Source organism: Aulonocara stuartgranti (genome assembly GCF_965226115.1).
Source record: "Aulonocara stuartgranti genome assembly, chromosome: 23".
NCBI lineage: Eukaryota > Metazoa > Chordata > Actinopteri > Cichliformes > Cichlidae > Aulonocara > Aulonocara stuartgranti.
In genome coordinates, this window is record NC_138958.1 from 524,079 (window position 1) to 538,222 (window position 14,144).

Here is a 14,144-nt window from a genome sequence, read left to right on the forward strand (position 1 = left end):
TCAGGAGGTGTCTTCCAAAGACCGTTTTTATTGTTTGTTTGAAAAAGAAACAACTGAACTATTAAAAAGGGACTTTCTGAATTATTTGAAAGAAGATAATAAAGAAATCGTGAACTGATTTCCCATTTGGCTTATTTTGATAGGCGCCTAAGCAAAGAACTGCAAAGGCCACGTGATGTTGAAGCGACTCTTCTTTAGAATAGTCGGTGTGATCCAGTCATCACTTAATTAGCCCGATACCACTTCCAGGAAAACGTTCTTCCCATCAAAGGCTGCGGAAGGAAAAAGGGGGCCTCACCCTTACACTTTAAAAACAGGAGGCAGCAGCGCGCTCGCACAAAGGTCTGAGCAACTACGAGGGAGGGACTCCTTTAAATCAGCAACTACTGACTTCAGCGGCTGCTCATCACTGTTCTCCATCTCACAACAAGTCTCAGGACTTATTAATCTGCTGGATAACATGGCCGCGTCCGGACTGCAGCTCCTCGGCTTTTTTCTCTCTCTGGTCGGAGTCGCTGCCACTGTTGCCGCCACTGTTATGGTGGACTGGAAGAAGCTGGTCCAGGGCAAGCACCGCTCCTATGAGGGCTTATGGATGTCCTGCGCTGGTGTTCAAGACAGAATGACCTGTGAAATTTATCAGTCCATCCTGAAAATGCCGAGTAAGTTTGCATCGCACCTACAATCATCTCAAAGCAAGACGCTGCTTTTTGGGTAAAGTAAATGTAGTTACAGTTACTTCTTTGGATTTTAGCCACCGAGCCATCAGAGAACAAACCAAATCTCTTTCTCTCACCGGTGTAATAAAGCTACGATTTCTTACCGATATTTGTGCTTCTGTTCGCCGCAGCTGAGATTCAGGTTACCAGGGCAGTGCTGCCGGTCAGCCTCCTCCTCTCTGCTCTGGCTGTACTCATCTCCACAGTGGGGATGAAGTGCACCCACTTCATGGACGGTGTGCCAAAGAGCAAATCCATGATAGCGATGATCGGAGGAATCACGTTCATACTTTCAGGTGTGTCCAAAGCCTGTGCTCAGACTGAAGACAGAAGTCATAATGAAGTTAGCAGCTGAGAGCGGCTGTTATTGTAGTGAACAGGTGGGTCAGGATCCATGAGTGCTGCAATGATCAAAGATGTTTTCTTTCATTAGGCGTGTTGACCATCATCATCACCTCCTGGTTTGTCAACATGGTTCTTTCTTACAGTGGACACAAGCTGTTTAGGTACTGTCATCAAGACACACACACACACACGTATGCATACACATTGTAAATAAACACGCAGTGTGCTACATTAATGTTGCTCTGCTCTTTTTGGCAGACCTGAGTTTGGTAATGCCGTGTTTGTGAGCTGGGTTGGTGGACTCCTCACTGCGGCCGGTGGTGCTTTCCTGAGCTGTCGGAGATGCTGGAGGACCAACCCTCCAGTGTCCATGAGCTCCAGCCACTTTCTTTCTACCAATCACTCCAAGTCCAACTACGTCTAGTTGAAAAGGCCACAAGAACCTGAAGAAGGAGCCGGTTTCCCTTTGTGGATTATTTAAAGAATACGTCCATTCACTGAGAGGTCTTTGAGATCGGAGTGAGGATCACTCAGAAGAAACTCCTTTGAATCTCCTGGGTTTAAATGCCACCACAGCTCTGGTTTCTCCTGCTGTAAAGATGTCAGGGTTCAAAGTTTAAAGTCTGAAAAAGTCCACAAATCGATAAATATACAAGTGAGCATGTCAGGTGGAGTTTCTTCATAGTAGCACTGAAGACAAACAGTTTTTAATAGTTTGAAGTGTGGCCGCATGTAAAGTGGAGACAGCGTCATTTCTGATACTTTTCCGATATACAGATTTGTTTGTGTGTGTTTTATGTGTTTATTTGTATCTGTGATGCTTCCCCTGATCAGATAACATTTTGTATATTTTGAGAAGAAAAATAAAATAATGTTGTTTTTTATAATCTGTGTTTTCCTGTTTTTAATTAGCCGCACAGGCTAAGTTTCTGCAGAGTACCTGACAGGTTACATGAAATCAACAAATCAGAAGCAAGTGGGCAGAACTGAAAGACAGAAACACGTGCAACAAAACATCTACACATATGAAACATTAATGCAGTTAAATCATCTATAGAAACTCACAAAGACAAAAAGACATCATCGATTTGATAGATAATAACCACCAACCAAGATTCTTCTTCTTATTATTATTAACTGATAAGGCTCAGATCATTGAAATACATTTTTAAACATCATCCTAATGTGAAGCTATGTTACTGTGGCGAGGTGATGTGGCTGGAGAAGCGAGCTCAGACCTGACCAGCAGTCCCGTTCCCACAGCACCAAAGGATCGTTCACTGTGGATATCAGCTGCTGTCAGTCAGATGTGACGCCATAATGTCAGCACAAAACTGCATAAACATTCATAAGACTTGTTTACTGTAACCAGGCAGTACTTATCTTAAGCGCCGCCGTGTACGAGTAATGATGTCATACTTTCCTTCCTTTCACAGATACTGTCATTAAGCCCATTACTCCAGACCATTAGGACCATATAAGAGTTGCCAAGGTCGCTCTCAGAGAAACCTACTTGCTGCATTCAGTCAGCATTTAGTGGGTTTAAGATAAGCACTGCCATTGTTTAGGAAGTAAGTGATAACTGATGAGATTTGACTATAAGCTGCATTTTCAGGAGGCAAATACACAAAAACAGAAGCTGTTTACCGACTTTGGTTCATGTTCATGTCAAATAGGTCAACGGCATTAGCGTTGTTGACTTTTATTGAAGATATTTCATCTGCAACACATAATAATAAATACACAGTGGGAGTATTTGTTGATTTAAAAAAAGCTTTTGATACGATACAACATTCTATTTTGATTTCTAAATTGTATAACTATGGAGTGAGAGGAGTAGCATTGAATTGGTTAATGAGTTATTTAGAGAATAGGTTGCAATATGTTTATTATTTTGGCAATACTTCTGAAAGATTGAAGATTGTATGTGGTGTTCCTCAAGGTTCTATTTTGGGACCTAAACTCTTTAATTTATATATTAATGATATTTGTGACGTATCTAAAAGGTTAAATTCGATTTTATTTGCAGATGACACAAATTTTTATTGCTCTGGAGAGAATTTGAAAGACTTGGTTGAAATTATGACTTCTGAGATGTTAAGAATAAAAAAATGGTTTGATGTAAATAAATTATCTTTGAATCTGACAAAAACGAAATATATGATATTTGGCAATCGTGTAAAGGAGGATAAAGTCATTATGTTTATAGAGGAAGAATTGATTGAAAGAGTTACTGAATTTCGTTTTTTGGGTGTAATAGTGGATGAGAATTTGACATGGAAATCTCATATTGAACATATTAGAAAGAAAATGGTCAAAAGTATTTATATTTTGGGTAGTACAAGAGATTTATTAAATTATAAAACAATGCGTATTTTATATTTTTCTTTGTTTTTTTCATATATCAACTATTGTGTTGAAGTTTGGGGGAATACATATGAGAATACCATAAAACCTTTAAACCTATTACAGAAGAAAGTTATACGAATAATTCATAATGTTAAATATAGAGAACATACAAATAAATTATTTATAGAATCAAAATTATTAAAATTAGGAGATTTAGTGAAATTACGGACATTATTAATTATGTTTAAGGCTAAAAATAATATTTTGCCTTTTAAGTTACAAAGAGTATTTTTGATGTGTTCAAGGGGAGAAGAGAATAGAAGGAAATTTTATTTTAAACATCAGTTAGCCAGGACTACACAAAGATTAATGAGCACAACGGTTAGGGGTATAAGACTGTGGAATTCACTTCATTATAATTTAAAGAATTGTATAAATTTACAATGTTTTAAAAAGTGTTATATGTTTAAAACGATAACTCAGTATGAAGAAGGCGAATGAATGTGATGTTGGTTTGGGATTCGACCGGAGAGAAATGTCAATATTAGTTTGTTCCTGATTTTTGGTGCCCACCGGTGATATAAGTTCGATGGTAGATAGGGGGCAGGGTTTAATAAGAATATTTTCTTCTTCCTGCTCCTTTTCACACATGGTTGTTGTGTTTTGTTGACAGAAGATGTGGTTGTTTTGTTTGATTTGTAGTACCAAGTGTGAAATAAATAAAAATGAAATGAAATGAAATGAAATGAAATGAGACTGGGCTGCGTCCCGAGTGTGAGGGATACGCGAATGCCTCGTTCGATTAAATAATTAGCAAGAGTGAGAAGATTAACACAGGTGAGAGTTCGTTTGCTTCCGAGTTTCTGAGTCACAGTGGGGAGAAATTCGCTCACTCTTCACTCGAAACATAACAAAGAGCGGATGTGGACGTGAGTGGATGCAGGCCGTGTCTGGGAGCGACTGTGTGCCGCTGCGATGCTGATTGTGACAAAGCAAAATGGGATCAAATAAAGCAGTTAATGGATATTTGATGTTACTGTGCTCGTTTGTTCATGTCTAACTCGACTGCTGAGAACAACAATTTGAATCAGATAAATAGTTTTATTCTATAGAGGATCCAGCACTGGACAGCTTGCTGTTACTTGTCGTTGCTCCAATAAATAAATAAATGTCCTCCACCCAAATTTCTCTACAGGAACACCGATAAGTAATCCTTAACTGCCCCTTGTTCAACACTAGCAGAGCTGACGGATCATATGACTAATTCTGTGGCCACTTTGGAGGTGCCACCTTGTTGGATTTGTATTGTGTAGCATTCCTGTTTCACAACTGCACTGTGGCGAGGTGTGGTTTGTGGCTCAGCTGCAGGGGAGGGGTGGAGCAGCGGGTTTGGGTGTGGCCCCCACAGATGACCCTCCATCATTCCTTTCCTATTTGAGTAGCTGCTGGGGCCCAGAGGAGGGTGGAGAGCAGGGCGGAGCTGTGAGCTGGGAACCGTAAATAAACACTCACGAATCCTGCAGAGCTGCGTGTCCCTGTTTGTGATTAACGAGGCTACCAACCTCTTTCAGTGAGTCATCTGTAGATAATTACATCTGATCTAACTGATGAATCATTACGTGAACGCGTTCTCTGCATATACTATTATATATTGTATTATATATTATATATTGTACATATATTTATTAGTTTCAGATGTAGCCATTCTTGTATTTTGCTTGTTTACATTATTGTATTTTGCACAACTCTGTTGCTTGTGAAGCTCGCACACAAGAATTTCACTCACATGTGCTGTACCAATGTACCTGCACATGTGATGTGACAATAAAAGTGATTTGATTTGATTTGATCCAGGAACACTTTAGTAATTATGTATCGAGATTCTTCATTTGTAGGAACCCAGAGATTCTTAAATAAGGAACATATATGCATGTGTGTGTGTAGGTCAGACATATAAGCAGAAGCTGCAGTGGTGAAGGACCTTCATGTACATCTGCTATATACAGTTTCACTTAGCTTCAGAAGTTTTATTGTAATTATTTGTTTTCAAACAAGTATTTAATAGTGGGTAAAGTGGATCTTTGAGCCAGTTGTGTCCCTGCCCAGAGTGGGACCCCCACACTTGTAAACCCATGAAAAAGTGAATTTTCAGTTTCTTAATGAGTCGTTGAAACCCAGCAAACCCTTTCAGATATTCAGAAACCTCAAGCTGCTCCTACAGGTCACTGCCCAAGTGTGCTGTGTCTGTTTCTGTGCAGAGGGGTCATTAGGGTAACATGTGGATGTTAATGGTGTGATAAAAGGTTTCAGGGTGTGCTCTGATGATCACTGATGTTTACATGCTCACACCAACATTTGTTTTTCCAGCTGTGTCATGTACATATCACACATATGCACAACCAGTGTATGGCAGCTTATATGACTGGTGCCCCTCAACACTTACTGGCATGTCTACAGCTGGTTATTTAAATTCATTGGACTGAATGTCAGAAAGACAAACATCTGTCTATATGAAGTGAAAACGAAACTGTGGAACTGAGAACATCATCTGATCAGACAGGAGAGATGGAGCTCCTCAATATTTCCTCCTGAGGATCCGGGAACAAAGAGTTTAACTTTTGTGTGATTTTCTTCCTGTTTACCACCCAAACACACCAGATGTCAGTGGTAAGCCCAGGATGTCGTCTGCTAAGTGCATCGGACTTGGATATAGACCAAAAACAAATTTCCATTACAGAGGACAGAAATGTCCTTGTTCTCAGGAGGATATTCTCTTCAGCTGCAGGTGAGTGAGCTCTGTGGTTTTAGCGCCATCTACTGATGCAATCCAAACATAAATTCATCCACACATAAGGACGAACTTTCCTTCCGGCTGCTTAAAGGCAATTGAAACATTTTCCAATAAGGTATAAATATCAACCAAACAGACACATAGAAAGTGTCCACACACACACACACACACACACACACACAGACACACAGACACACACACACACACACACACACACACACACACACACACACACACACAACAAAGCTCATCTGCACCTGTGAAATACAGAACTGTTCCCTTTAAAAAGTTATTGTTTTCAAAAGCTTTTGGTGCCACATCCTGCCAAAACGTCACTGAGGTCAGCCTCCCAGCAGCTTCCTGCTTCACACTGGGAACGTTTTGTTGAAGCTCTTTTTTTTCTACTTTTGCTTATTTATCAGACTCATTTGTTAATCCTTGTTTTTGCTGTTTTATTCATTCATAAAACTTTCTCATTATTGAAATGTTTTGCTTTTCATTTCCATCATGTTAACGTGTCTCTTTGTTTCCCTTCTTTTTTGAGACCTGCATGACTTTTATTCATAATAAGCAGGCTTATTATAAGCAATCTGAATATCCACACACAGTGAATTCTTTGCCTGAGAGGTGCATCACAGTCAGGGCAGACATGGGCCAGACGTCCCAGCTCTCCGTGGAGGGAGGGACTGAATCGAGCCTGGAATGAAATCTTTGTTTCACTTTGTCATTTTTTTATTTTATAAATGTCATAACCTACTCAACCAAGGTGATGTCATTTTAGTGTTACAGTTTGATCAACACAAATACCGTAGTTTTCGGGTCATAAGCCGCTACTTTCCCCCCACACTGTGAACACTGCAGCTTGTACTTGTACTTGTTACCATGTTTATGTTACCTTACGGATTAAATTAAACGTTAAAAATCCTCACGTGTAATATTTCTGTGTAGATATCTCATATTACAGGTGAAACGCATACGGTGCGGCCTGTACAAGTACAAAATTGATTTTCTTCCTACAATTAGAGCATGCAGCTTTTAATCAGGTGCGCTCTGTAGTCCAGGATTTACGGTAAGTTCATACACTCTGTTACCAGGATTATTAGTGTAGCCTGGTCTCAAATATCTATTTTAGACCCTACAGGTTAAAAGGATATAAACATTGTCATGTAAAGACTTTATTGTAAATATTTCACATGTGTTTAAAAAACAAAAAAAGAATTCAAATGCATTAAAAACGTGTTTAAAATCACAATAAATAGAAGTCAATCATAATTTAAGTGTTCACGGAGTTAAAAGTTACAAGAAAACCAAAGGTTTGTTTTCTAATGTGAAACAAGGAAAACTTTGTATTTGCTGCAAGTTGTTTTACGAGTTCATTTTGGCTTGTCAATCTTGTATTTTCGTCTATCCCATTGGGTGATGTAAACCTATTGTCCAATCAGACGTAAGGAAGGCGGGATCTAAGCGAGGCGAAAGAAAAATAAGCACTAACTAAACTGGTGAGAGTCGGCAGCTGCACGTTACCGGAGGAGGATGGCGAGCTAACGGGAGAATAGTCAAAAACAATAGCCGTGGATGCAGAGTCTACCGGCGATCGTGGCTCAAGAGTTGGGAGTTCGCCTTGTAATCGGACGGTTGCCGGTTCGAGCCTCTGCTCGGACAGTCTCGGTCGTTGTGTCCTTGGGCGAGACACTTCACCCGTTGCTGCCTACTGGTGGCGCCAGTGTCCGGCAGCCTCGCCTCTGTCAGTGCGCCCCAGGGTGGCTGTGGCTGCAATGTAGCTGCCATCACCAGTGTGTGAATGTGTAAAGCGCTCACAGGCTATTTACCTTCCTGCTATGCGCTGTTTACCCTGTGATGAGTGAGTACTGAATGTAGTATTGAGCTTAAACAGAATGTAGAAGAACTTAAAATGTATCATGTTAGCATTTTAGAGCCAGCAATAGCTATGTATGCCGAGTAGTAAGCTACAGATTACTCTATGAAACTAAATAGTAATCTCTAACGCACAGTGGAGGAATCCTCTGGACCCTTCTGCTGTGGATAGGATTTCCGTGGGTTTGTCCCAGTGTACTCAGCAGCGTTGCCGGTCACAAAGCGAGCCTGCCCCTCAGCTCGCCCTCGCATTTAGCCCAACGGATTTGGGAGTAGACCTGAGCACGTGCGTTTTGTTTTTCTGCTTGTTTAACAAGTGAAGCGGCCGTTTGTGTGTTTTCTGGCCCATCGAGCCCGAGCAACGACCAGGCCTGCAACGGTTTCAGTACATGAGCTCGCAAAGGTTACAAATCTGAACTGAACTTAAAAGGATTGTGGGATAAATGTGTTTTCTAAAACATTGACTGTGAGTGTGAAGAGAAAACATCCAATTGAATTGTAAGGAAACGCTTCAGAACTTGGAATATTGTATGTTTTTTAAATCATACTTTATTTTGACTAAATACATTTTGAATTTAAAGTTTTGTGTCATAATTATTATTTACAGAGTTTGTAAGTGGTAACGGTTACTACAAAGTAACAACGGGTTAACATGTTAGATAAATTCATGATTCTTAGTGAAGATTAAACAGAACTCATTATTTTCACTGAGTGGAGGCACCGCCAATATCAAGACTTCTAAGTACAAAGGTTAAAACTGGTTAATTGTTTCTGCTGTTTACCAGTAAAATTAAGTAACGTACCAGGGCCCCGCTCATAGTACTATCATCACCTTAACCGAGAGTTAATCCTGAGCTATAAAATAATATATAAAAAAATAAAATATAAAAATTAAAGTTAAAAATGAAATAACTTCATTCTAATTTGTGTTGTACAGTTATTTCATTTTTAACTTAAATTTTCATATTTTGTTTTATTCCTTCCTAGTTAAATTTACCCTTTTTAATTTTCATATTTATTTCCTATCTTATTCATAGCCTTTTCTTTTTCTTTAGGTCACGAGCAGTTGTCTAAGCATTTCACTGCATATCGTACTGTGTATGACTGTGTACGTGACAAATAAAATTTGAATTTGAGCTACGTGAGTTGGGTGCTACATTAGTGATGATGCAGCGCCCCGATGATGGTTTGACCTCTGAGGCACCAAAAAATAGAAAACAGTATGAGGCTATAAACAGGTTAAAAAGCTAATACCAGTCCTGTGTACTTTATCATAGTGGAGGGTCTGTCTGCGTACAGGATCGTTAGCACGAAGACAGATTTTGAAAGATGGTAAAAACAATGAAATCTCCAGCTTGATGCTCCAAGCAAAACTCGACTGACTACAGTGTGGAGTTAAAGAAAGGTTAAAAAGTGTCAAACTGTGCGGACCGTTGTGTCGACTTCTTGGTGCAATCATTTGTTAAAAATAAGTAATTTAAAAAGTCATGTGGCACAAAAACATCCTTCCTGCTGCTGTCACCAACATCTTCTGCCTGCAGGCAACAACAAAAGAAACTTCCTTGGAAATAAGATTTGACTCAAGCAGACCTTGCAAGTCAAACTTAACAATGCTGGAAAGAAAAAAAGAATAATAAATAAGTTAAGTGGCACATTCAGATGGGATCTGTAACTTTAATTGCTGCAAAATGTTTGTGCTTATTTCAGGAAAGGCTGGACCCTGATCCAATCTAACAGGCAATGCAAATGTTAACAAACAGGCATCTTGTGAACCAAATATGGTCAGATAATTTGGTAACTGCTGAAGTAAATGAAGAGTTTGTTCACGTAAGCGCGAGCTTGCTACGTTAAATGGAGGAAAGGAATGACAATGAGGACGCTGACGTTCAAATGTTTGGTTCAAAGATCATCTTTAATGGATCTCGTGGGACTCAGAATGTACAGTACTGTGCATTGTAAATTGTGCTTGTGCAATAGTTTATCAGTTGAAGCATGCAACACAGAAGTTACAGAATAAATTCAACAAATGTTTGCATGTGTAAGATGTGCTGCCTTAAAGTAACTCTGCTTATTTTCTTCATTCACTGTAAAATTATACTTAAAAATGTAGATCTCAGCACAGTTTGAATCATGCAAAGCTTAAAGTTTAAAGTATGTTTTGTATCGTACATCAACCCAAAGATGCATCCAATAAATACATATTGAAACCCGTTAGATAATCAGGCCATTGTTGTGTGATGGGCTCACAGTTTAGTTTCCTGCACGTAGCCTGTTGCAGTCTCATATAGGTGCAGGTTAAATGCACTAGGCATGCGCCACACCTGAAGCACATGTTTGATGCAAAGTGAAACTGCAGAAAAATCAGATTTGCACCGATCTTGAAATCCATTCTTGTGTCTGTGCACTCTGAGACCCAGTTTGATCATCAGGCCAGATTTGCAGAAACATATTAAATGCTAAATATTAAACTTCTACTCATGGAGGTCATCAGGAGGACTCATCCAAAGAAGAGGAATCTTTTTCGTATTTGTTCAAACATGTTATGGCGGTCTTTCCTTAGGATGTCAGTGTAATCTATGTTATCATCATTAGTTAATTAGCAAGATAAGACTTCCTGGAACATTTTCTTCCCATCAACGGCTGCAGGAGGAAAAAGGGATCTAGAGCGTGACGCATCTTGGACTTTAAAAACAGGAGGCAGCAGCGCTCACGCATAACTGTGAGCAACTACGAGCGACTACTGACTTCAGCGGCACTCATCAGCATTTCAGATCATTTGGACATTCTCAAAGACGTTTCAGGACTCGTCGATTAAGTTAACTCCTCTGCTGGATAAGATGGCCGCATCTGGATTACAGCTGCTTGGATTTTTTCTCTCCCTGGTCGGAGTCGGTGCCACTGCTGCCGCCACTGTTATGGTGGACTGGAAGAAGCTGGTCCAGGGCAAGCACCGCTCCTATGAGGGCTTATGGATGTCCTGTGGTGGAGTCCAAGACAGAGCCACCTGTGAAATTTACCATTCCTTTATCAAACTGCCAGGTAGGTTTGGATTGCACCCCAGCTTACAACAGGGGCTGTAATTAGTCAGAAATGTCTCTTTTTGATAAAGTAAAAATGTTTGTGTGGAATTACTTCCAGCTTTTTGTTGAGCTTTTGCAAGCAAAAATGTTCTAAATCTGATATTTAATGTATAATCTACATTTACAGTTTAGCAAACGTTCCCATATTTGTGCTTCTGTTTCCTTTAGATGAGATTCAAGCAACCAGGATAGCGTTGCCACTCAGCCTCTTCCTCTCTGCTCTGGCAATGCTCGTCTCCACAGTGGGGATGAAGTGCACCCACTTCATGGACGGTGCCTCGCAGAGCAAATCTGTGACAGCGATGATCGGGGGAATCATGTTCATGCTCTCAGGTGCGTTCAGATCTAAACTAACACATGAAACCAAAATTAAATGAGTGGAGAGACGACTAATGTATTCACAACAATGGGCTGCAGTGATGGACAATATCATGTGCTGTCTGTGATTAGGTTTATTGACCATCATCATCACCTCCTGGTTTGTCAAAGTTGTTCTTCAGAACTTTTATCATTCGCCTCCTCTAATCAGGTACAGCTGACACATATCGTCACACATGAACCCTGTGAGCAAACATGCAGCACGCTAAGTTAGTGTTTATTTGCTCTCTCCGGCAGATCTGAGTTTGGTAATGCCGTGTTTGTGAGCTGGGCCGGTGGACTGCTCACTCTGACTGGTGGTGCTTTCCTGAGCTGTCGGAGATGCACGACCATGTCCTCGGTGTCCATAAGCTCCAGCCGTCTGCTTCCCACCAGTGATCCAAAGTCCAACTATGTCTAGTTGAAAGCAAAGAAGAAGAAAAAACTTTCTACATTCACTGAATAATGAGGTCACATCAGGATCGGTCGTCGTGTGTTGTTTCCCACAGTAAAGATGTGAAGGTTCAACATTGAAATTTCTTCTGTAATTACAGATTTATGTTAGTGAAGGACCCTGTCGTCCTCCTGCACTCTTATAAAATCATCACGTTTATAATAAGCTTTAAATAAGATTTGCTTTCATAATTTAAAGTGTGGCCATAAAGTGCAGTACTTTCTGTTGTACTTTGATCTGTTTGTGTCTAAAGTGTGTGATTCATTTTGTAACTTGTCAGTTTTTTTATTGTTTGCATAATTAAATAAAATTGTTTTGTTTTTGTTTTTTTTCTCGTCTGGGTTTTCCTGTGTTCGATCAATGATATTTAAAGCTTGAACATTTTAAAAAGGTGCCTTTGTGAAGACAAACTTTATATGAAGTTATTTAAGTTTGTTATTTATTATTAGATGCTGACAAAAACAAAAACCCACAACCATGAAGCCACTGCACTTTTTAATGGAGGGAGAATTTGGAGGTTGTGCCATACGTGCAACAATACAAAAGCATCATGTATCAGCTGCATACTCTTCAGTAGTCTAGCCAGCGTCATCCTCTACGCTGTTGCATGCTGGGGCAGCAGGTTAAGTGTCGCAGGTGGCAACAAACTCAATAAACTGATTTGCACGGCCAGGAATGCTGAGTGGACGGAGCTAAGGTGGTGTCAGAGAGGCGGATGTTGTCCAAGATAAGGACAACGCTCCATGACGTGCTGGCCAATCACAGGAGCACGCTCAGCGAGAGACTGAGATTACCCAAATGCGCCACTGAGCCACACAGGAAATGATTCCTGACCCTGGCTGTACAGCTCCTCCATCTAATGAACAGTCACACGGCAGTAGTCGTACACATCCTTCATCGTGCACATCCTTCATCGTGCACACCCTTCATCGTGCACATCCTTCATCGTGCACACCCTTCATCGTGCACAAGCTTCATCGTGCACGTCCTCTGCAGAGAAAATAACAAGCTTTACAGTTTGGTAAGAGGGCGCCTCAGTTTCCACCATATAAATTGAACTTGTGTTATCTGCAGGGATATTTATAACTGTTTTGTTACATTTTGTAACTTTGTAATATTTGTCGTTATTGATTCAGTTTTGTCAGTCGCTGTTCTTACTGTCTGGGAGCAACTGTGGTCGCATAATTTAAAATATTATTCAGATTCCAGTTTTCAGTAATACTCTGCTTGCTAACCACCACAGCTGTAAAATGAACACAGTGCCATAAGTTTAACATGTGTTCAGACTTTGCTTTAACACACAAACTGCATTTGGTTGAATATAAAAAGTCCATAAGAGTTTGTTGTTTGCTGTATCCAGGCAGCAGTTATCTTAAACGCCACCGTGTACAAGTAATGAGTGTGTTTTCTCCAGTGTATTCGTTTCCTTCCTTTCATACACTGTCATTAAATCCATTACTGTACACCAGAAGCGTTGACAGGGTTGCTCTCAGACTAGACAAACTATGGAACGACAGTAAGAAACCTACTTTTGTTCAGTCTGCATTTCATAGTCATCAGTGTGTAAAACCAACCATTTAAGATAAGCACCATGTGAACATTTGTGTGGGCAAATATACAAGAGGAAGATCGAAGGATAAATACATGCTTTGATTTGATCATTTGCTCGGAGAGAACAGTGAAATTAATTATTGGCAAATACACATTTGCTCCATTAGTGCGTTTCTAATTTGTGGAAACAAATGATCTCGCTCCTCACTCGAAACATAACAAGACGTGGGTGTGGATTTAAGTGGATGCAGACTCTGGAGGGAGTGGCCGTGTGCCGCACAGATTCCTTCCTGAACTGCCAGCAAAAGACTAACAGAAAGAAAGCAGTCGTCATATCTAATCACGGCCCTAATTCTCTCTGGCTAAAATTTAACGAGGTGCTGAAAACATTTTGGTTCGTAGTAGCACGATGCCATCGCACAGCTGCTGTACAGCCATGATGCAAATGGCTGCATCCTGGAAGATGATCAGGAAGAGGAGTACAGAAGTCTGGTGAGGAACTTCCTCACATGGAGTCACACAAACCACCTGCAACTCAACACCTCAAAGACCAAGGAACTGGTTGTGGGAGGTCCAGAGCAGGTCCACTGCCGGTTCAGATAGAGGAGGTGGAGGTGGAGGTG

The 14,144-nt window shown here is 40.4% G+C and overlaps 1 protein-coding gene across 1 annotated transcript; it reads left to right on the forward strand.

Annotated features, from left to right (window-relative positions):
* Positions 1 to 216: 216 nt before the first annotated feature.
* On the forward strand, positions 217 to 12,022 carry LOC309701388 (uncharacterized protein). The gene is made up of 8 exons (XM_082525508.1): positions 217 to 662; positions 851 to 1,015; positions 1,153 to 1,225; positions 1,323 to 1,482; positions 10,830 to 11,118; positions 11,328 to 11,492; positions 11,610 to 11,688; positions 11,775 to 12,022. Exons 1-8 carry the CDS (start codon positions 461 to 463, stop codon positions 11,935 to 11,937), a joined length of 1,296 nt encoding a protein of 431 aa, XP_082381634.1. The 5' UTR covers positions 217 to 460; the 3' UTR covers positions 11,938 to 12,022.
* The last annotated feature ends 2,122 nt before the right edge of the window (positions 12,023 to 14,144 follow it).

Excerpts from the sequence above, each read along its gene's own strand:
- LOC309701388 (XM_082525508.1), top strand. The coding sequence starts at position 461 with ATGGCCGCGTCCGGACTGCAGCTCCTCGGCTTTTTTCTCTCTCTGGTC. Across the intron at positions 11,493-11,609 it reads AATCATGTTCATGCTCTCAG|GTTTATTGACCATCATCATC; the intron begins GTGCGTTCAGAT and ends GTCTGTGATTAG. Across the intron at positions 11,689-11,774 it reads CATTCGCCTCCTCTAATCAG|ATCTGAGTTTGGTAATGCCG; the intron begins GTACAGCTGACA and ends TCTCTCCGGCAG.